The 23,411-nt window shown below is 40.4% G+C and overlaps 2 protein-coding genes across 3 annotated transcripts in view; one reads left to right on the forward strand and one right to left on the reverse strand.

Annotated features, from left to right (window-relative positions):
- The window catches only part of col4a1 (collagen, type IV, alpha 1), a 50,795-nt gene extending 36,843 nt beyond the window's left edge, over nucleotides 1-13,952 (reverse strand). Inside the window, exon 1 of the mRNA XM_082507264.1 lies at nucleotides 13,738-13,952. Coding sequence (XP_082363390.1) covers nucleotides 13,738-13,809 — 72 coding nt within the window. The 5' untranslated portion in view covers nucleotides 13,810-13,952. The remainder of the gene's footprint in view (nucleotides 1-13,737) is intronic.
- Nucleotides 13,953-14,062: 110 nt separating this feature from the next.
- Nucleotides 14,063-23,411, forward strand: part of col4a2 (collagen, type IV, alpha 2) — a 69,028-nt gene continuing 59,679 nt past the window's right edge. For both annotated transcript variants that reach the window (XM_082507262.1, XM_082507263.1), the window contains exons 1-3: nucleotides 14,063-14,241; nucleotides 14,380-14,495; nucleotides 14,601-14,652. In XM_082507262.1, coding sequence (XP_082363388.1) covers nucleotides 14,458-14,495; nucleotides 14,601-14,652 — 90 coding nt within the window. In that variant the 5' untranslated portion in view covers nucleotides 14,063-14,241; nucleotides 14,380-14,457. The remainder of the gene's footprint in view (nucleotides 14,242-14,379; nucleotides 14,496-14,600; nucleotides 14,653-23,411) is intronic.

The following is a 23,411-nucleotide window of genomic DNA, read 5'->3' on the forward strand; positions in this document are numbered from 1 at the left end:
CACCAACTGAAAGAGCTTTTTTTTTTCTAATTCAATATCAAAAATCATGTTTAATTCATAAAATGTTTGGAAACACTTTTAAAATTTGTATTTTTTTATTTATTTATTTTTGCTTTAAAGCAAATTGTGAAAGACATTTAGCCACAGTAATAACATTCAGCTACAAATAAAGTATACCCAGGCTAAAGCAAAAGAAAGTTAGCTTAGCTTTGTGAGCCAGTTTAGGAAGGGGAAACATCTGGCTCAGTCAAAAAAGAAATCAATAAACAAACCTTCGTTCCAATTACCTTCCCTTATTCAATTCAGGGTTGTAGGGGACTGTCACCTAACCCAGCTGTCATACAGTGAAAGGCAGGCTCCACCCTGACTGGTCTCTCACTGGACTATCATGATGACTTTGCACTCTGAGGGGATTATTCAGAAAAACAGACACAAGGAGAACATGCAAAGTCCAACAGTGAGGCATCTGCATCAGCCCAGGAACATTCTTTCTGTGAGGCCACAGCTGCTGTACCACCATGCCATGCCAACCTAATAATGTATTTATTTGATGAATTTGAAGGGAAAAAAAACCTTGACAAAACAGTCCAAATCTACTTTTCCTCTTGTTTTGTATTGTTACGTTATCAGATGAGCTTAATTTATGACTACATCTTAAATAAGAGTCATACTTGGAGATATGTTATATGTACGTTCTGCAATAAAACAAACAAAGGTTTCTGTTTCCTGTATTTAAAGACTCCCGCGGCGCTTATTAGCCGATACCAGCCTGATGTAAAGCATGTCCTGTTCTGGCCACAGGGAGCAGGTATTCATCTGTACCAGAGAACCAGCTCAAGGCTTCTGTAACTGAAAGCAGATGCATCTGCAGAGACTAGTTCACACACATACACACATATGAACTCAATCATGCCCGCACAAAAAGCCAAATAAATTAGCCTGTTAGAAACATACACACATGCAATGGATGTAAACAAAATGAGAAACAGACGCAGGAAAATCTGTGAAATCGGAAACCTTGGCAAACATGATATCACATGCCTGAGCTTGCTGGGAAGAGCTGAACGAAAATGCATGAAAATGACTTAACACTCAAGTCTCTGCTAAAAGGCACACAGGCAAACACAAATGTATAAACAAACATTAACCTGCACACCAGTCAGTTGTTACCCTGCTGATGCATGAGCATGTGTGGCCAAGGTTAGTTTGGGAGCAAAGATGTGTATGTTTTATAGTAAAGCATCTCTGTCCCAGAGTATCACTTTAACTCCAGCATCCTAACAAAGACACACCTCATGCTATGGAGCCTCAGAAATTGAACATGTAAGCACACATAAAACATGCATTATTAACACTGTGCAGTCCATTTGACCGGTCCAGCACCAGCCATATGGAGGCCATCCAGGAACTGTCACACGCAAAATTAACTCAGCTAATGGGAAAATTGCTTTATACAATTTGTCAGGCTTTGTGTTGATCACTCCCTGCACATGTTGAGAAATCACAAAGTCCTTTTTGATAGTTTTATGAATTAGACTAAAGCCAAAAACAGCCACGAGGTCTACTACTTCATTTAAACAATGTCATAAATCACTGCAGTGCTTTACTTATCATTTCCAACTCAGACTCAGCGGGTCACCTTTCACTCAACTTCAGATCTTAATGCTTCCAACACATCCTATCCCATATTCCTGCCATAGATTACAAAGAGTTGATGACCTCTTTTAATCAGCTAGTCGACAGGCCTTCCATCTTGACCTGTCACATGACCCAGACAGCAACACCCAAATGACCTGTAACCTCTGCTCAGGCCATTAGTGGGGGATTTAGAAGCCCAAACAAGACTTCCATACAAAGGTCATCTTGATAAATCAGCTCTTCCTCAGTGTTAGAGTATGCGAATGGAGATGTGAATGTGGATCAAATGTTACCTTGTTAGCAAATTAAGTCAGATTCCTACTAATCTCCTTCAGAGGGGACTTTCCTGCTCTAACTACCGAACAAACACACATACACACTCCACGTCTGCCCACAAGCGGGCTCTTTGTTGAGCAAAGAGGACACTTTTAACACTCAAATGCAAAAGATTATGTGGCATGCTCATAAAAAAAATGTAGCCTGAGAAATCAGAACTCTGGCAAGCTAACTGTGAGATCTTGTTGCAGTTTTCTCATCTCTGCCTGTGAGAAATGTGTTTATGGCTGCTATGCAGAGCTCTGTTCACGTGCCCACACATCACTTGTCTTGGCAGTTATTGTTCCACGCACAAGTTAACAAAATAAATTCCTCTACAATCCCACAGGAATGAATATGGTCACAAACATCAAATCAAAAGCTGCACTTCTTTTCTTGCTTCCTCCTAAATCAGTTTGACGTGTCTGTGCCCTGGAAGTGAAATATGACAATCTACAGAAACAGAGTTTAAACATTGTGTCCAGCAAATCTGCTTTTGATGCAATCAGAGGAAGAAACTGGTCATAAGGCGGTGATGAAGGGGTGGCAACAATGACTTTTTTTAAGGCGTTTGTATTCTTTGAAAAGGGGCCAATTCTGTTCATGCTCACTTCAACTCTGCCTGCCTCCTCTGTGAATGTGCAGCGCTGGACACCGGATATAGGCTTTGGGAAGCCATTCTTTCTCAAAGGAGGAAGGCCTCTTCCTTGCCTTTTATGCTCACAAAGACAAGAAGGGGTTGGGTCAGCATTACTTGTCTCTCAAGAGTGCTCTGGTATCTGGGAATAACGTCAGGACGTGAGGACAAGCAATGACCCCTGTGACTTAAGTTTCACTGGTTTCGTTCTCAGCCTGGAACATTCTCACACAAATTAGCACGCGTAAAGAACAATGAAAGAAATCATCACAGCCTATTAGCTTTTAAAGTCTTCTTTGTGAAGATCTACCTTATAGGCACAGCAGTTCTATGAGCTAACATTAGCTACAGAGGTGATATTGAGCTTGCTTGCTTTTTGTTGTTTTTTTAAAGTGGATGCTTTTTCAGACTTCCTGAAGGTCAAGTTGTTCTTTGGTCATCGGCTCTTTTTCACGCATTTTCCGTCCTGTCCTTGTACCCTATCATCTTCTCAAAATTGATCTTGTCAAGACTGACACAAAAAGATTTTGATCCATCATGTGATACCACCTGGATGACAATGATCCCAAACACACTGCCAATGCAGTAAAAACGCAATGATACACTGTCAGTCATGGATTGGGCTCCCCAGAGCCCGGACCCTGACATTATTGAAGCAGTGTGGGATCGTTTGGGAACAGAATGTAACAAAAGGTGTCCAACATCCAAAGAACAGCTCTGAATGTCCTTCAAAAAGTCTGGAAATCTATTCATGAAGACTATTTAAAGAAAGACTTAAATAAATGAAAAGAAAGCTTGCCTAAGTGAGTTAGACTTTGTTGAGGAAATAAGGTGGTCATACCAAATATTGACTTTAGAGCTCATTACTCATGTACAAACTCTGTCTGCTTGTAGTTCCATGCATGGTTGTCAATTTCAGTAAATCACTCCACCTACTTCCCTTTCCAAGTGAAATATAAAGAAATGAGAACAGTATATTAGACTGTAAAACTGCATATTAGAATGAAAATATCTTTTCGATTTAAGAGCTTATGCTTACTGGTGGAGTAACCATTACTGAAGCATAAAAATATTTTGGTAATTACCAATACTGTTAATTTAGAGCAGCTGTGGCATAAACCTTACATCAGATGATGGTCTAATACATTTATTAAGCATTGAAATATTAGGCCAAAATATTAGGCTTGAATAGTATCAGCATGCCAAATACTGTAGAGTGCAAATCAACCATATGTTGGAATTATGGGGAAGTTTTCTCCCTTGTAAGAAGTATTAGAAGAAGAAGAACTATTAATAATAATAATAATATTCGGAAAACCTGAATGGAGCATGTACAGCTCTAAGGTCTGTTTCACACAGGCATTTCTATTTGTGCAGTACGTGAAGCTGCACAACTTGAGTGTAAGAAGAAGAGGAAATTCCAAGGACAAGAGAAAGAAAGCCTTTATTATTGTACTTCACAAACTAATGAAGGCCTAATTGAGCCCTTCAGGCCCATTATCATACCACACTATTCATCTGATAGCCAGCTAATTGAGAGAGTTTCTCTCTATTGTTCTCCTACATCCATGCCAATCCTTATCTTCCATAACGTCATTACATCCCTACTGTTTGAACATATGGTGAGATTACAGCTTACAGATTACACCCCTCTGAGGCTTTAAAGATGCAGAACCCCGGCGACAGATCTGACCTCATATCTGTTAAAAATGCCTTAAACTGCCCCTACGCATTGAAAGACTGGCATGTCTCATCTTCTCCTGTGAACCATATCATGAGACCTCCTTAGCTTGTTTGCTACTCAATTTTATCTGATTAAGGCCTTTTCTGGAAAACTTCAGGAGGATGACCTCTTGTTGTCCAGCAATATGTCAGAGCTCAAGCATAGCATCTGCAGCCACATAAAAGGGCAACACGGGATAACTCATCCGTTCTTCCAGGAAAGGGGTTCAAGGCTCTAAGTATGGATACGGGAGAACTTCGGGTCCTCTGCAGCTGGATCTGCAATTTCTGTCAATCCCCTTTATTGTCATAACTTATAATGAGACAAATATGAGCCATGTGCCTCTCTCATCTGCACCGAGATGCTGGGCTAGATTGCCATCACTCAGTAAATCAGTTACCCCACCAACCATACAAGCTGTTGTTTTCAAGTTCTCGCAAACTCTTATTTGCAGCTCTCAGCAGAGGCCTCTGCTGGGGATTTTCATTGGGCATGGCATCAAAACACTTAACCACAGCAACATGATGCAGTATCAAAGGATGCCTACGTACTGACAAGAGGTGTTTTAGGTATGCTTGCCAGTTTACAAAATAATAAAATTTAAAAAAAAAATTTTTAAATTATATGAAACTAACAAAAAGATGTTTTAAAACATAATAATAAATTCAACTTAAAATCAATTTAAAAAGTTTTTAATAAAAATAAATTAAGACTATATATTTTTAATGTTTCCAGTGTTGCTTATCTTTCATATTAAGGAGATATTTAACACCCATCATGTTCAAGCAGTATAAAGCAGTATTAAATCTGAATATTGAACAACTAATAAAGAAATTTCAGGTGAAGTTGTAAAAGATGAAAGGGGGGAAAACAGCTCTTTGAGTTAACTGTGACAGGCAATTTGTAAAAGGATTTATTGATTGATACTTAAGCACCAAGAGAAGCCCTAAATCCCTTATATCCCTCTGGAGAGGGAAAGTTAGGTTATCAGAGAGTAAACGGCAATCTGTACCACGATCCTAACCAGCTGTTGCATGTCTAAGCCCATTTCTATGATTGGACTGCTTATGTTTTGGCAGGTTTTACCACAAGGGGCTTGGTGGTAACTGATTTAACAATGAAACTCAAGATTGGATGGATAAAGAAAATAACACGTTGTCCCAAATCCGGGAGCAACTAGTGTAGAAAACACTACCTATCAAAATCAAAACTAAAATATTTTGCCAAAACCGTATCTGTTATCTGCAACTTTTTACCTCTGCTAAGATTAAAGAGGCTCAGGAACACTCAGTTCTGCACACTGGTATAAAACAAACTGTTCATGTGAGTCAGGTCTGATGGGATCTTTATTTGATTTGGAGGGATTTTTTATAAGAACAAACATATCCTTTCAGAAATTGGAGTCTTGTTCAGTGAGGTAACGCAAGAAGGTTTTGTTATAAATATATCTGCTGCACACGATGATCATTAAAAACATACACAGCAGATAAGCTGATAGATGTGTATTTATACTAAAAATAAGCACGTGATTAATTTCAAGTGTAACCTCTAACATCATAGCAAGAAGGTCCTGGTTTGAACCCCAGTCAGCGCCTTCCTCTGTGGGACCTGCACGTCCCTCCCGTGCCAGTGTGGCTCTTCTTTGGGTGATCTAGCTTCCTCCCATATATATATATATATATATATATATATATATATATATATATATATATATATATATATTCCTCCCATAGATATATATGTTAGCTTAACTGGTGATTCTAAATAATTAACCAAATACACTACGTGTCAGCAGCAGCACCAGTTCCTAGCAAGAGAGCTAATGTAGCATGGAGGCTAAGAGCAAAGCAGCAGTAGCTAAGAGGGCTTTTATTTTCTTTAAGTTTAGCTACACCAAAGTCACAAACTCTGAACAGCTGGGTTGACAAAACTCAAAAGACTTAGAACACAGCCATGCTTTTTCTTGTCCGCTCTCACTGTCATAATGATCAGTGTCATAACTGAACTTGTGCTAACATAAAAAGTTAAAAAAGGCACACTCAGAACGAGAGGAAGTACACAGTAGCCTGGTAATTGAAAAACTGAGTTTAATATTATTATTATTATTATTATATATTATACATTATCAACTTACTAAACAATACCAATTCAATTAACTTATATTAGTGGATGCATTTATTTACTATGACGTAAAGCTCAGAAATTAATGTTAAGTTGAGCTTGAGGATCTCCACTCCAATAATTGACAGACTGATTCCCACTCTCTTTCTGACAATAGGTGATTACAGTTTATTGATTTAACAGTGGTATTAGATCAGTACTCAACACTGCCCGTTACTTGAAACAAAACATATCTTTATCAGTAAAACAATACGAAAGTATAGCATGGCTCTAAGGCTTTTCCAACAGTTGCTCTGCAGTAGAGTTAAAAAAAACTCAAAAAAGAGAGTGTGGAGAGGCACTAAAACTACAGAAGTATTTAATTCTAGAAGCAATTCAGCAACCAAAGCAGACCAACACTGTCATGGCTGTGTGCAGGCAGGCAGGAAGAGAGGAGCCAAAATGCAGGACTCGCGGAGGCAGAAGTAACTCAAAATACTCAGCTTTATTGCTGGGAAGAAACTGAACAAAAAACTAACTAAACTGGGAATATGGAACAAACTAAACAGGTAGGCAGGCTGGCAAACAGAACACACAGCAAAAGTCAGGGTACGATGCGACAACAAGCAGGGGACGACGCAGACACTAAATACAAGAGGTGAACAGAGCTAAGACGAAACAGCTGGGAGACACGGCTGACGAGACAGGGAGAGCACAAAGCTCAACACACTGACATAAGGCACAGACCTACAAAGTAAAACAGGAAGTACACGACAGACACGGAGATCCAGACAAGACACAGAACTTAACATGCGCAGTATCATGAGCAGACATAATAACATCATGGGCAGACAGAGGGAACACAGAAAAGAGAGACCAGTGCAGACACAGAACAGAAACCTAACAAATGGCAAATCTTAATGGAAAATACAATCAGAATAAACAAGATCATAAAAAAGAAACGCAAAACACTGAGTCATCAGACTCAGGACCACGACAAACAGGTACTGCCTCAAAGTCTTCACCACGGTCTGTTGGGTCTGCATATCTTTACTGGGCAGTATTTGTTCATGCTCAGCAATGACTTGAGTCTTGCATCTGTTCTTTGTACTCTAAAGTGAGATACAAATACCTCATTTCCACCTAAGCAGTAGTACTGTTAATGGTGCAAAACCAGCTTTGCAATGGTGCCTTTAAAGACCACACTTTTACTGCAGAACATTATATAGGTTTACATGGAGGAAGCTTGGGGGATTTCCATTGGAAAAAAATCATGGCAGACAGAATCTGTAGACTGCATCTAATGACTGTTGGACTTTGTCTAGAAAGCCCCACAATAGCCACTGCCACCAGTTGTTCCAGCTTTGGGAGCTGCAGCTGAATCAGTACCAGCTTTTAGGCACCAGCATGAGTCATTTTTGTGGAAATTAGAGAAATAAATTCTAGATTAGGCACCAGCACCATGCCAGTGGAAAAGAGCGATAAGACAGAAGCCTTTGGAGCCAAAAAATGAACAGCTGAAGGATGGGATACAACACTTGTTCAGGCTAGGAAAAAAAACATAAATCTAATGATCTCATCATCATTGTCCAATACTGGACAATTTGGCAGCAGTAGGTGAAAGTTCAGGTCGAGGGATATCAAGTGAGACTAAACTGTTTGCTACGGGGTATCATCACTGGCTCCGAGACACATTCTTCCACTTCTGGGGCTCGTAGCCTTGTTACCTCCTCCCCTTAACCTCAATCGCTCACCACCTCGCACCTCCCTGTTAGACAGATATATCCATTACACTCTGCCCAAACCACAGAAACCACAATTTCACACTTATATGGCTAATTGCACTTTCACCATAGCAGGAATCCTAAGGGAAGTGACCAGTCTCAAGCAAAACATACATAGTGATCCTTAAGTAGTTAAAGTGCAGAAAGTATTAGCATGGGACAAAAAAAAAACACACCAAAAGAAATGTTTTATGTGCCAAAAGTCAACTCCAGCTGTGACAAATCTTAAAGAATGGCCTCCTTGATGATGCTTGGACCACAGGGAATTGAAAAGGGCTTCTCCATGCTTAGCCAACTTCTTAAATCCCCAACTCACATGGCACAGGGAACACACACACACACATAAAATGGGGCACCATTTGCTACAGTACTTGACTAAGAAGGTCAGGGGAGAATTTTCTTTGCTACGCAGTGACGCCTGTCAAAATAAGAAGACACCAACATGACTGCAAATCTTCCAAATGTAGGCATTTTTACAACGCTAATGCCAGGGGTCAGACAGGTTGTACCTTCCCAGGGCACAATGCTTGGCTGGTGGTCAGTCAGCGGCAGAGTCAGCTGTCATGTCTGTGGGAAAGGAGGTTGTTCCACTGCCTAGACAAAACTACATGCAGCCTTCTTGGCACTTTGGGCAGCAGCAGTCCCAATTTGAGTCTTGATATGGATTCTTAGCTTTCAAAGTGGAGAAAGTTCCTCAGCAGCAGCTGTAAATGTTGCTTCTGTCTTTCATCTCGGATCCAAGTTGATCCTTGCTGGGATTCACCCCATCCTGGCACATCATAGCCAAGCTGGGAGGTGGAACCCATGACTTTCCCACCACTTACCGTGTTTCCGAAAACCTTCCATCTAACATCCCACACACCATCTCTCACTCCAGGAATCTGCTTCTCTTCCTCCCTCTTCTTCCTAATTCTCTTCTAGGAATTACCGATGACTCATTCTGACCAGATTAAATGACCGCCAAGGGAGAGAAACTCTTGCGTTGCTAAACAATTGAGAAACTTACTCAAAGCAGATGATGCATTACAAAAATAAAGAAGTAAAGGTCTGCATAGAGCCGAGTATCAGCTCGTTGCTCAATCCACACAAGAGGAATGATCATAGCAGCTTCTCTAAAGTCATCGTGACCCACTCTCAGTTCAGACTGTCTTAATTTCATATCTTAATTTGTGGAGACAAAAAAAGAGAACTGCTACATACACAAAAACGCATCAACAAAGGCACCATTAACAGCAATTTCTATACATTTTAAAATGTTTGCTGACATATTTAAACCTTCCTATAGACTAGGGTCTGTGCAGATCGTATCTCACAGGGCTTTTTCTTCTATAATTCCAATTTTTTTATGACTTTATCCATCAGTTTGTTCCTAATGATGTCACACCATTTTATATTTCTGCCTTGATTGGGACTTTTTAAAAATGCAAATAGTTTCGAGACCCAGGGGATCCCAGTTAAAAGTACCCAGTGCCACCTCCTGATCATTATTGTCATGGGTATCACACAGCATTAGAGGAGGGGAGGGGTACTCTGTCAGTCATTTAAAGAGTGAAGCCTCCATTGCGGTATTTGCCATCCAGATGGAGAACTTACCAGACTGGAAACTATTGGAAAGTCACTGGCTCTACCTGAGACAGCTGGGGTGCACCCTGGTCATGCCGCATATGAAAAGGAGAGCTAATACTTCTATACTGCAAACCCTTGAATACCCTCCTCGGAGTGAGGAAAACTCCACCTGCTGATATGACTGCCCAATGTGCTTGTAAAAGTTGTTACCTTTGGTCCTGAAACACAGAGTAGCAACTGTTTGCTCCTCCTGTCACATGCCAGCATGCCCCAAGCATAGCATGTGGGAAACAGTTTGCTTTAACAGCTTGTGATGTGTTTTTAACTTTAGCTGTTTTTACTTGTTTCCTGTTTGTATACAGCCTATTGTGAAAGATTCTTTAGGCACAGCCAAGTGGCACACGGTTTCCACTTTGGTGGCCTAAAGATTACATCTCTGCTCTTTGGAGATAGATGTGAGACCATGGTCTTCAACAGGAACAGGGTGGAGTGCTCATTCTGGGTCAGAGGCAAGTTGCTGTCCCAAGTGAAGGAGTTTAAATATCTCAGGCTCTTGTTCACCAATGAGGAGGGGGGAGCCAGACATTGACAGACAGGTCAGTGCAGCAAGAATTGGGATGCTGTACTGCTGTGTTGTGATGAAGAAAAAGCTGGGCATGAGGGCGAAGCTGTCAATTTATGGGTCAATCTCCTTTCCTACCCTCACCTATGGCCACAACCTGTGGGTAGGGACTAAAAGAATAAGATGCAATACAAATGGAAAAATGAGTCATCTGAGGTCATCCTCAGAGATAGGGTGAGGAGCTCTGTCAATCAGGAGGGACTCAGAACAGAGTCAGGCGGGATCCCGGGAGGATGCACCAGAGCAGATCGAAACAGTGGAGCGCATGGTTTATCCACTGCTGGATAGTGACATGCTGGAAAGATTATGTCTGCGGATTGGTTGGTTGTATTTTGAATTCGGTTATTTTATATTGGGGTCAGAGTGACCCAGATTAGTTTCATCATAGAAATACAACTGAAATGTTTATTTGAAACTATTGAAAATAGAGATATTTGAATGAAAACATGGTAAATAATCTTTAAAGCAATAGTGTGGATTGTACTTTGGATAAAAGCTCTAAGTTTTTAAGACTTAAAGAAAAGTTAAAACTTTCTGCTGCACAAAATATGAAAATGAATTATACTTTGAGAATTATTATTTTTCTATTATATTTGCCTCTTGCAGTAAACTATTCTTTGGGGATCTCGAGAGACCCCAGTTGGTAGTCCCTGTATGTTAAATATGTCGGTAGGATGCAGGTCAACTCGTCATTGGCTTTATTGTTCTGGATAACAGATCAGGAAATCCTCTTCCTGTTCACTCTGCAGCTTTTGATGGATAAATGTCCTGAAATTATAACAAACTTCCTGTTGCCGACCTCTCATGGGTGATGGGAAAATATTCAAATGATTAAATCCACAGTGTTGACCTGCTTCGATTTCACTGGTTCAGCCAGATATCCACCTCCTCAGCCTCTGTCCAGATGTTCTGTTTCAGCCTGTGGTTCGTGCTTCCAAATCCAAGCTTGCAGTGGATAAAACGTGTACTCCGCTGTTTTGTTTAACTTGATATATTGGCTTGCAATGTAATACACTTTTATCCCACGTAGCTCCCTGAATCAAAGGTCACTCTGAGTGAAGGGCTGAAGATTAACGTGATTAATAAAGTGAATAATGATTGTTTTAGCAATAAAACATCTGGAGAAAGGAACATCAAAACCAAAGTGCTTTGTTTTTTGTCAGAGCAACCAAGATAATGGTCAATATGAAACTTAGAGTAGGCGTTTCTGAACTGAAAAAGTACGTCTTGAAGACATCAAAGCAGATAACATCTTCACCATAATATCTGGAAGGTTTTATTAGCTGGCATTTGTAATTTGCAATATACTTAACCGTGTCTATGAGACATGATGATGGCTTACTGTTACAATCCATCACAACTAAAATTAGAGTCCAGCCAATTTATCAGTGGAGCGATTAACTATTAGCTGATCTGTTATTGGCGTCATTTGTAACAGCAGATAAAAGTAAAGAAGAGATAGGAGAAGCACGCTTCGACCTTGCTCACAAGTACTGATGTTGTGCAGTTTGTTCACCAGTTTGTACACCTCTGATAGACTGTTCACATGCGGGCAGAACTGGACAGTAAATAAATAAATAACTAAACATAACAAGCATCAGAGAAATCTGTTTGTTTGGGGATTTTTTTTGTCTGTCTGAAGTTACAATAAATTATTATTTAATATATTGGAATATCAGATTTGTAAATCGCCATATACTGGAATCAGACTTAAAAATCCTATATCTGTCAGTTATGACTAAAAGTTATGTGAATAATTTTATACATTGTTTCATTTCTATATGAATTGGCTTCCTTTGCACTTTTCACACTGTACTGCTTCTCATCTTGGCCAGGACATCCCTGTAAAAGAGATTTTCTAATAATAAAGATTTAAAAAAGGACCCCCAAGTTGACCAAATGATAAATTTAAGCTACTTTGCATTGTCCAGCCTCTTCCTCCTCATCTTTAAACGTAATAAAAGTCCACCTTGTTTCCTCACTCGGCTGCAAGTGTAATCGATATTTCTGCTGGAAACTCCAGCTGTACTTAAAAATAAAGCCTCAAAAGAAGCCAAAAACTGCAGTAGTTCAACAAAATTACAAGAAACCACAGCACACTTTAAAATACAAAAAAAACAAATTCTTAGAGGAGACTTATAGAAATGTACAGTGTTGTTATGGCCTGTTAAACTCACTAATTATCTACTTTGAACTGATATTTTTATTAAAAGTTGCTCATGTAAAGGTTCTTACTGATTTCTTGAGTCTGCCTTGTTTGTAAAGCCATACAAAAAAGCTCAACGTTCACCATTGTGAGGAAAACACCAACTGCAATGTGCCAGATCATCATTGTTGCCAATTCACACTGTGCACACTGCACAGTGTGAATTACATTTAATCAATGTAATTCTAAAATACAGCGTCCCATTAACATCCATGCACCAACCATGTAAACAATGTATAAATATATTTACTGTAAAAAACAACAACAAAAAGATTCTACATAGAGCACAAAAATGACATCACCTGCATAAGATTTGGACTCGGTATCATTTTAAGTAAAGGAATCAGTTTTATGAAGCCCAAACTAAAAAAAATCATTATCATAATAATAATGTAATCATCATCATCATACAGTGGCCAACTTTCATTTTGATGTCAAAAATGAATTTATATGACAGAATATCTGAGGTAGATTATACACATCGGAGGGATATGTAGGCTATTGTCTTTAAAAAGTTGCACACTTTCATTCATGGAATCATTCAGCTCTTATAGTCATTACTTGTATCCCATAATACATTCTCTTGTAATGAGTGCCTCACTCAAAGTATAACAAGGAACCCGGACAATCTGATGCCTATGAAAGAACAGTTAGTCTCTGGTTGTTGACCACAAGACCATTACAATGTGTCTTAAATGGATTATGTAAATGTACCATAATCTTTTCGGAGTGCATACGCAACACACGCCCTGAGAGACAGAGTTTTCAACTCTTCAGATGGAGTTGGCTCCACCCTTTCCCTCCTCCTCAGACATAGAGGATGTTGGAACTCAACTCCAAAATGTTCACAGCAGAGCGTGAGCTCTCCCGAAAAGTATATTTCTGATAAAAAATTTAAAAAAAATCAACGCGTACAAATATCTGACAAGAAAGAACTAAATAAATGTTTGTAACATGGATAAACAGAATAAATGGACTGTATTACAAATCAGTCCAGATTGGAGATATGAGTGTGTTGGTCTCCGAACACCGCAGGGACGCATGGTCTTTATGAATAAAGCCTGGTCTTTATCCTTAATCAGACAGAAACGATACAGAATCTGTGCATTCACCAAAAATAATGTTGGAGACTTTCCCTCCACTCACCTCAGCTTCTGTCAGATCCACACACAAGTAGAGAGCCGCCAGCATTAAGAGCGAGCCGGACGGTAACAGCATCGTGGCTGTGCGCCGTTGGAAGCTTTGCGCGCAAAAGTTGTGCAGAGTGCCAACAAAAACAGCCTTCTTCCTCCAGGTAATTCAAAGTTTATCGGCAGCACACGGACAGCACGTTTTGCTGCATCTTTGTCCGAAGCGTTATGAGGATCTGATCAGTGTAACTTGGTCTTGTTTGTGATGCACCACACCCCCCACCCAAAACGACCACCCTCGCTCATGCAAAGGGTTTCCACCTTGCTTTTACAAACACTCCGACTCTTTTCGGTAAGCAGAGGGACTAGTCGGCACACATTTGTGCTTTTGCAAGAATATTTGAGGAGGTTTTCGTGGAACATAAAGCTGATCTTAAACTTTTCAAACGGGGAACCTGGGCATCTCGTGATACCCAACTTTTTTCCTTCGTCTAACCATCGCACAGAGACCGGAGTGACCGTAAGTAGTGCATTTTACGAAACTGGAACTGAGTGTGAAAGTGCTAAAAATGAATGAATATTGACACAGAAAGTCTCATATGTATGCACTCGTGATTAACCAGAGTTATTAACGTCGTGCGTCTCCGCTGTGTCTCAGGTCGGACAGTCATGCTGTAAAGCGTGTTCACGTGAAACTGTGTGGGACTTGAGTTTGCGGTCCGCGTGAGTGGGGACCATGCAAGAACAACACGGGAGAGGACAGAAAAACCTGAGGTAAGCACAGCGTGAAGGCAGCACATGATTACCACATGATTCATTGATCAGGATTTTTACGCGTTTTTTATTTTTTATTAATTTTTAAATTATTATTGTGAACAGGCTGCTGCTTCTGTGCCTCGTCGTTGCCATCCTCTCCTCAGAAGTGCACGCAGTAAGTTTAAATTTAACGCGATCTTTTCATTTCTGATTATGAGAGTTCACTTGACATGTGCAATCTGTAAAATTAAAGCATAAGCGTCATGCTGATTGCGTCTCTCGACTTGGAAGTTGCTGTCTGAAGCAGCAGAAACGCGCAGACCTCGGTGTGTGAACAATGGGCGTGTCAGCACCAGAGGGTTTCTCCGGTAGGAGGGATCTTGGCAAAGAGCATTTTCAGTGGGATTACTGGTGTCGCAATTTTAAAAGTTTAAATTGGGACAGCCACATTTTTGGCTCTTGCAAAACAAATAAACAGGAATAGGATTAAAATATGGGCATATGGTATGCTTTTCTTGACCCCGGATTGAGAAGTGGGGCCATGACCTCTGCAAGCAGGATGATGCTGAGTATGAGCTTTATGGGTTTAAATGTGTCACTTTGTGTCCATTTCTTTTTAATTAATCAAGAATACACCATCACCACCACCACTGCAGCCCATAACAGATTCATTACTTTAATGATAAATGCTATACAGCACATTTTAATCATAGTGGCTCTACATGTTATACATTAAAAGGCTTAAACTATGAAAAATTAAAAAGCCAGAGCTTTTTCACAAGGCTATTACTACTACTACTACTATTCCAAGTGTCTGAATCTGCTATGGCCCAATAAGATCATGCACACAGAGGGGCATGAAAACTCCCAAACCTGCAGTCAGTGTACAGTCAGCTCTACTACCAGATTATTCCTCAGGTAAATAGTGACTGTAAAGGGATCCCTTCCTAATGCTGCTCTGCTATTACGAAATCTGGGGTAAAAGCCACAAACCTCAGCCTCTGCTTTGAGTTGTCTAAAACAAATATAAAGTTTCATCAGGTTTAACTATAAGCAGAGCAACTTCCTAAGAGCTGTCATTTTATCTTAAGCCTATGAAACTCAGTGGTGCAGGAAGCACTTTTTAAAATTATGCTTGTGGTTCTGTGGTAAAGTTTTAAACACTGCTTCATAATTTCTGCGTGTGTGAGGTCTTGACGTTGGACATGACATGAATGTCAGCATCTGCACTTTTATTCTTTGGTCAGTGGGGCCCCATTCTGTGGATCCTCCGTGGACTTCCATGTTTAGTCCAGAATTTGAGATCGAAGAAAGGAACTATCATTCTTACTGTCCTACTCCTAAATGTAGACGTGCAAATCTGATCTGCACCTGGCTGCTGACACGGGCAAGGAAGCATCTTCACACTTTAACCCGCCTACGAGTGAACACCATCACCCAGATTTTCCAGAGCCAAAGTATAGCCTATAAAAAAATCACAACAACAGTTGCCTCAAGGGGCGAAGACTCCACACTAACACATATTACTTTTCTTTCTCCAGACCTTGCGGGGTCTGCTTTATTTTTTCTTTCATTGTTTAAAAACCCAAATTAAAAGTTGAATTTTTTTACGCTTGTGAGTTTTGCACATTGTGTTTGCACTGCATTTATCTGGAACTAGAGCTGTTGAGCTGGGAGCTGAGACAAAGTGAATGTGTTTAGACGATAAAGGTGGTTGGTGAGTTCATTTTCAAAGATCAGAGCGTGGGTTCGACTCCCAGTGAGAGCAAGCTGTCCCTGATTAGCTTCTGGAATAAGATACACAACAATTTAACAAATCACATTTTCTTAACTTAATCTTAAATGCAACTGTTATAAAAAGCACCAAATCATCACTTTGCAGAGTACATTTAAAAAACTTTCATTGTTGGTTAATTTGGCCTTTTTAAAAACCTTTTTAAAACGTTTTGCAACTTTCTTTTTTTTTTTTTTTACAGTGCACCATTGGGATGCTGAGTCCATGTGCACACTGTTTGTGTAAGCGTTCGGTACGCGTGTGTGTCTGTGTGTTTCTTTTGACTTCAGCTGGCGCATGATATCAGATGTTTGGCGGCTCTCTGAGTTTTTTAATATCAAACTCAAGGCACTCAGATAAAAGGTTATTTTATCGAGTGATGAAAAGGTCCCGTTGTCTTTCGCTTTTATCAGATTTGGTCAGGGCTTGATTAGAAGCGTGTGACACGGCTCAGCTCCTCTGTGTATTGTCAGGCTTTTTCACCGAGGCAGGGATGCTGGGCTACAGCCGGCTAATTTTAGTTTGACGATATCCATGTTTTCTTTGCAGACGAGTAAACTGGATAAACAGTTTGCAATAAACATTTTTTTGAGGCGAAATATTTCCATCTTCAAACATTACAGAAGTTTTTGAAAACATAGTAAGGAGTCACTGTCAGTAGCTATAGCTTGTAGGTAATGAGGTGTTTGAAGATATTTCACATCTTTCGAGGTTTAGGGGAAACGGTTACCAACTACATGTCACTATGATGTTTTCCATTTGACACAGAATTCCCCAAATCCCAGCTAGATCTGGAAAAATATGTTTCTGTTTAATATTATATGAAAATCGCACCCTCGGGACTATTTCACTCCTTTAAACAAAATCATTGTACAACTGATTCCCACCATCTGTCTCCATGTTACGTTTGCACTTGGAATTCCCCGGCCTGTTAAAACTTTGGTACATGAGATTTCGTTTGCTATTCCCAGAGTTTTTGTGTTTTTCTGCTTGCAAATAAGCAGATTTCCTTAAGTTGTGGTGTGACTAAAGGCAAAGGTATGCTAAACCAGCAAACGTTATAGTCAGTGGTGTTGTGTTAGCTCCCTGATAGAGGAACGTGGGCGTGATCTAATTTGCCATGATGATAAAAGCATACATTCTGAAAGTCACTGCTGCAAATCATTCTTACCTTTCCATGCAATTGAAGTGCATTATTTCACAATCTGTCTTAGGGCTGTTCGATATAACGATATATATCGGATGACGATATAAAAACGTCTGTTTCATTTTACGCTATCGTTTGCTTTGTGGTGTCGCAAAATAAACTGTTTACGGCAATATTTTTTCATCGTTTTGATGGTCACTGTAGTGGCTATATTAATTTTTTAAAGTTCTCTCTTTCTCTTATATTTTGTATAACCACACTACAGACAGACAAGTGCCTGTTTTTATGCATCGTTGTTAGCAACAACGACAGTAACAGCATCGCATGTCCGCTTGTTTATGTTCCACATAAACCTTTCACAATAAAGCTCAAGATCCTGTTGAGACTTTTCAAAATAAACTGAATCACGTGAAAGAGCAGATTATTTACGGATGAGAATTTAAAAAAAGAGCCGCCAGGTGCTAAAAAATAAACCTTAGACTCAAACGTTAGAACAGGCTTTTCCCCGCAGTACGCGTGTAATAAATACTCACAAAGAAAACGGCGGCCTTTGCAACTTATGTCTAAAAATGCATAGTTTCATGCATTGGTTAAAACACTCGACTCCAGCTACATGACGCGCTGTAATGAGAAACTGCAAGCTTGCAGCGAGCGAACAGTTCTTATTCATCAATATAAGGTTTAATCAAAAATGTTGGCCCTTGAAAAATCAAAAACCTTGCCTGATCTAAATTTGACCACTTGTTCAAGATCTCCTACTCATGCACCTCTGCACAGTTTCCAGAACAGCTGCTATTTATAGATCATTCCACAGAAGTCCTGTTATTCTCCTGTGTACTTGTGGCTCTGTAGCGCACGCTGTATCTCCTTCAGTGTGTCAAACCAATGATCCTTCCACTCATTCACTTTCGAAATATACCAAGTGGCAGGGAAGAGAATCTTGAAAAGGCACCCGAATTCAGACTGTTTCTGCTGAATGTTCTCCCCCAGATGCCTCAGGACATTACAGTGAATGTCAGGCAAAACAGCGAGCACATGTAGGTCAAGTGGAAGTGATCTAAAAATAGCATCTGTGCTGGAGGTTGTCTGGACATGTCTGAGAAGGAGATCGTGAAAGAGGGATCACCCAAGTTAAGGTTTTTGAGTTTTAGGGGACACTGTTCAATTTTTTTTAAATCACATTTCATATTTTTTGTTGAGTTTTTTTTTTATTACTCAGTAAGTGCTTCTTCAAGATCCATAGATTTAGGTTACCTAACATCAGTGTGTGAACACAAAGCCTAAAGGCCCCTCCAAGGTAGTCGCCTTAATCCACCCTGCACTGTTTTTGTACAGCTTTTGCTTTTATATTTCTCCTTGGAAGTCCTGCATCTCCAGTGTCTTCAGACATTTCAAATTTAATTCACTTTGTGGAAGAGAAAAAAGTTGCAGGGAGCCTAATCTGGCTTCTGGTGACCACAGTTCAAGATGTTCGAACACAACGTTGTCCCTCAGATGCCTCTAGAACAGTGGTGTCAAACATAAGGCCCAGAGGCCAGAATCAGCCTGGAAAAGACTCCAATTTGGCCCAGAGGATGATTTAGGAAAAATGTGAAGAATCTCATAAAGTTTGGACCTTTATACAGCCCAGCCATTCATACTACACTGAAGGAATTAATTTAAAATATCCACTATAAAAAAAACTGTATTCTTGTTTTGTTTTAACTATGGGTCTGCAGTAAGTTTATTTCTTACAATGTAGTCCCAAAGAGTCATCCTGACTGATTTCTTTTTTTTACTGCAGCAGCATTTCTTCATCATACAGAAAAACTGAGATTTAATATTGAAATTAAACCTTTTCTTGTTTTAAGATATCTCAAGGATTAAATTTGTAGATAAACTTCTTTAGACTGACAGAAAGGGGAATTTCATTGGTTCACTCCACGTACAAAGTGAGCTATACATGAGCGATGATGTAAAATGAGTTTGACATCCCTGCTCTAGAAGATAGAGTACAGTAGGTCACCACTGTGACATATTCATGTCAAAAACAATGCTGGCTCCAGCACGCTGGAGGTCTTACTCTTGGTCTGATGGCCACCTTCGGGCCTAGCCACTGAATATCCACTCATTATCACTGTGATCCACAAAGAGATGATCAGTCAGTTTGACACAAAAGTTCATATTACCTCCCTGCATTAGTTTGAGGTCTCAAGCAAGTGGACAAAAACAGGACTTCTGTGGAGTGATTTGGAAGTTGTCCAGAGCTGCACCTGGAGATGACCTTGAAAGGGAAACTTCAAAACACTGGCACAATAATTATCAAAATAGCCCATTTGGAGAGACTGATGCATGCCTGTGCATTTATTGCATTTTATTGCATCTAATCTCATTTTAAATATCTTTGGACAACACATGTCCTCTCACCTTGCACAGGGACAGTTTCTATTTTCATGAACTGGACATGGAGGTCACATCCTTTGGTGGGAAAATTTAACTTCCACACTTATGAGTGCAAAAAAAAAGAATTGCGCGGGCAGTCACTGCTACAGCCCAGGCTTCTTACATGCAGATAAATATTGCGCACAATTTTTTTTTAACCAGATCTGCTGGTGGAAGAAGGAAGGCTCTTGAGAGAGTAATGTTAACAGGATGTTTCAAATACGTCCCTTTGAGAGGGTTTCATTCCAGGGTGTTTGAGTATATATTTCAACATGTGATGGAATTCGGGGGCTGATGCTGGCAGAGGATGCGTGACTGTGTAGGAGACATCTTTGGCCCCACACTGCTGCGGTACCTGGAAGCCCAGCAGTACCATCTGCTTTTCCAATTACCCCCTCTTTTTCACTTATACTTATACAGCCATGACAGTCAAGGAAAGGTTTTAAGCTTGCTATAAATGACTGCCACGTGACTGAAATGCGGACACGTGACTGACCTCTCAAGTGGGATTGTTTCACGGGAGAGGAAGGTGGGTGTCCGGGCCAGGAGAAGATGTCTGCCTGTGATAAGGGTTTGAAAATATGGCTAACACATCCACTGCCAAAATAGCGGCTTTGACATAGAAGGTGCCCGGCTGTAACAATCAGGGGAAGAGCCCATTGTGCTGGAAGCAGGAAGCCACAGTCTCAGATGAGAAGTCCATGTGTGGGGCTTCCCTGTCACAGCTGTGTGTGTGTGTGTGTGTGTGTGTGTGTGTGTGTGTGTGTGTGTGTGTGTGTGTGTGTGTGTGTGTGTGTGTGTGTGTTTGTCTCATGTGCCAAGAAAGATTGAAGCAGAGGTGACAAGTGGTTTCCACATCTCGTGACCTCCTTGCCTTTGTATGGTGTTGGGTTCGTGTTGATAGGCAGACATGTGCGTGTGTGCTCACATGTGAGTGGATGCAGAGTACGTGGGTCTTTTGTTTGCTTAAGTATTGTTTCCTCTGAAGTTGGCCTTACAAAAATGTGGCTTTATGTTGGTGATTGTTTTATTAGCCTTTGCATTTGTGCATTGTAAGCATGAGGAAAGCTCTGGTGCGCTTGGCTGCTTGCACCACTGGTGTTCAGCTTTCCTTCGTAAACAGGAGAGCAGAGTGGTAGACGATTACAAGGACAGTGAATAAGTATGAAGGAGATGCTTGTGGGGCGGTGGAACATGTCTTAAATTAGTCAGACAGTTTGCTATCTCTCGTTGGCAGGAGTGTGTGAATGTGTGAGACTAAAGTTTTTTTCAGTTCAGAATCGAGCGAAGAGAAAATAGATGATCCAGAGAAGCTCTAAACAGGAAAAGCAAGCCGGGTGGAGCTGAATATGTCAGAGTTTCTTTACGGCCCTGCTGGACCCCACATAGTTTCGGGACTCCAGAGTTTATAAAAAACATATTCGCAGCATAAATTCTGTCCTGTTCATGCTTTACATTACGCATCAGGCAAAACAGAAGAGGAGTCTGAGTTAGTAGTGTGAAGATTACTTTATGGTTAATAAACTACTGTGAGAGTTTTGAAACAAATTCCCAATCCAAGGAATTCTCTCACTCTTTAAACACACTTAAATCACAGTTTGTTTGTAAAGTAGGCCGAAAAAAATGATGTTTTTTTCTGAAATATTCATGTGGTGATTTCAGTTTTGAACACCGATCCATGCTGCTTCACTGACTTTCCAGACCTCTCTTAATAAAAACTAAGGGCACTAAACTGTGGGAAAATGTGAAATGACTTAAATTACTTGTTTGCTAAGTATACATATGCATATAAAGGTTGTCTTATACCGACCTTCGATGCTTTTGTTGGCACAACAAATTTTTAAATTATGTGTGTGTTTGATTATTTAGACGTTTAAATGACGAAGAAGTTCAATATACAAGCCACGCTACATAGGGATACCAGTGGTTTGATTACATGGATAATCACCAGTCATGCTTCATTTTCATCCCAGTCATGCGTGACAGCGTGCAGACAAACCCGACTCGTGTACACTACAGTGCAGACTCGAACACAAACTCGCTGTCGTTCTGTATTCGTCAGATTTTCTCACAGATCTACAGTAGCATTCACAAATGGTTTATTCTGTATCTCCAGATGCCTCCAATATATTTACTGTGGAAGTATATTCTAAAATTTGGCCCAGTAATAATACTGTCTGTATAAGATTATGCCACAGAGGAAGCGGTACCATAAGAAAATGTTTGGATATCAATTCAGTTTGGATGTGGTCTCTGGAAAGTCCCTATACACTGTGCATATATCTTCCCTGTCCTTTGCCCCTTACTCCATCTTGCAGTGATTAATTGAGGGGCACAGGGGTCCAATCAGGCTGTGCTGAAGGAATTCTAAAGCCTTCGTCCTCCCAGAATTCATCCTCTCAGTATAACTCTGTCCCTAACTTCCTTTTATAGCCTCATCCAGCTCCTGGTTTTCATCTCCCTTGTCTTCTGTCTCCTCTCTTCATCCATCTCTGAAAGGGACCCTTGCCAGGCAGTTTGTCCTCGCTCTTCCTCTCAGAGCTTATCTTCTTCACATTTCATCTCCCACCCCCTTGTGCCCTCCTCCTACATTTGTCGTCTGTCATGGTTGGCTGTGTGGCAGGCAGGCAGGAGTGGTGGACCCAAAATGCAGGACTCTTTGGAGACGAGATTTAAACTGAAAACACAGCTTTATTGCTGGACAAACTTCTACATAAAATAAGACTCAGAAAAGCAAAACAAAACTCTAAACTGAGGCGCTGGAGAACTGGAAATCATGAACACACAGCAAGTTGAAGGTACAACACAACAGGGAGCACAGGAAAACACAGGGCTTTTATACACAGGGGAGTAATCAGGGAATGGGCAACAAGAGGGAGACACAGCTGGGAGAAATCAGGCTAACGAGAAAGGGGAGAGGTAAAACTGAACACACTGACATGAGACATGAACTTTCAAAGTAAAACAGGAAACCAGAAACCATCACACACAGACTCAACACTGAGAGGCAGACAGAAAATAACGCATGGAACCCAAACTATACATGAGGCAACAAATCCTTAAACACGAATAAACAGAAACCTAGAATTCCAATAACAATCAAAGCACAAGAGTATCAAAGGGCAGCCCATAGTGCAAAAATAAACCAAAACATCAGAAACTCAAAATGCTGGGTCGAACCGACCCAGAACCGTGACAGTCATCTGTTTCCTCTTTGTAGAAGTAGTGCTACTCAACGAGCTGACAATGAGCTGTACTCTTAGATTTGATATATGGGTTTTTTGGAGGGGGGCGGGGGGTTAAAGCACTGAAGTGTAGGTTTGATCAAATCTTGCAGGTGGTATCTAACTATGATCTCAGGCATCTCCAGCCTCTGATCTCACTGTTGTGTTTTGTCTTCTGGCAGGAAGTCATAGACCATTAATTTCCATCCCAGCTGTGCAGTAATTGATTAGACTTCATTACTTCATGTCATGGGAAGAATGTTAGCAAAGTTAATGCGCTTTGTGATAACATGACCATGTCCAATTTTGTCTGTCTCTCCAATGCCCTGTCTGTGTTTTTTTTTCTTCTTCTTCTTCTTCTTCTTTTT

This window comes from Aulonocara stuartgranti (genome assembly GCF_965226115.1).
Source record: "Aulonocara stuartgranti genome assembly, chromosome: 16".
Taxonomy (NCBI): domain Eukaryota; kingdom Metazoa; phylum Chordata; class Actinopteri; order Cichliformes; family Cichlidae; genus Aulonocara; species Aulonocara stuartgranti.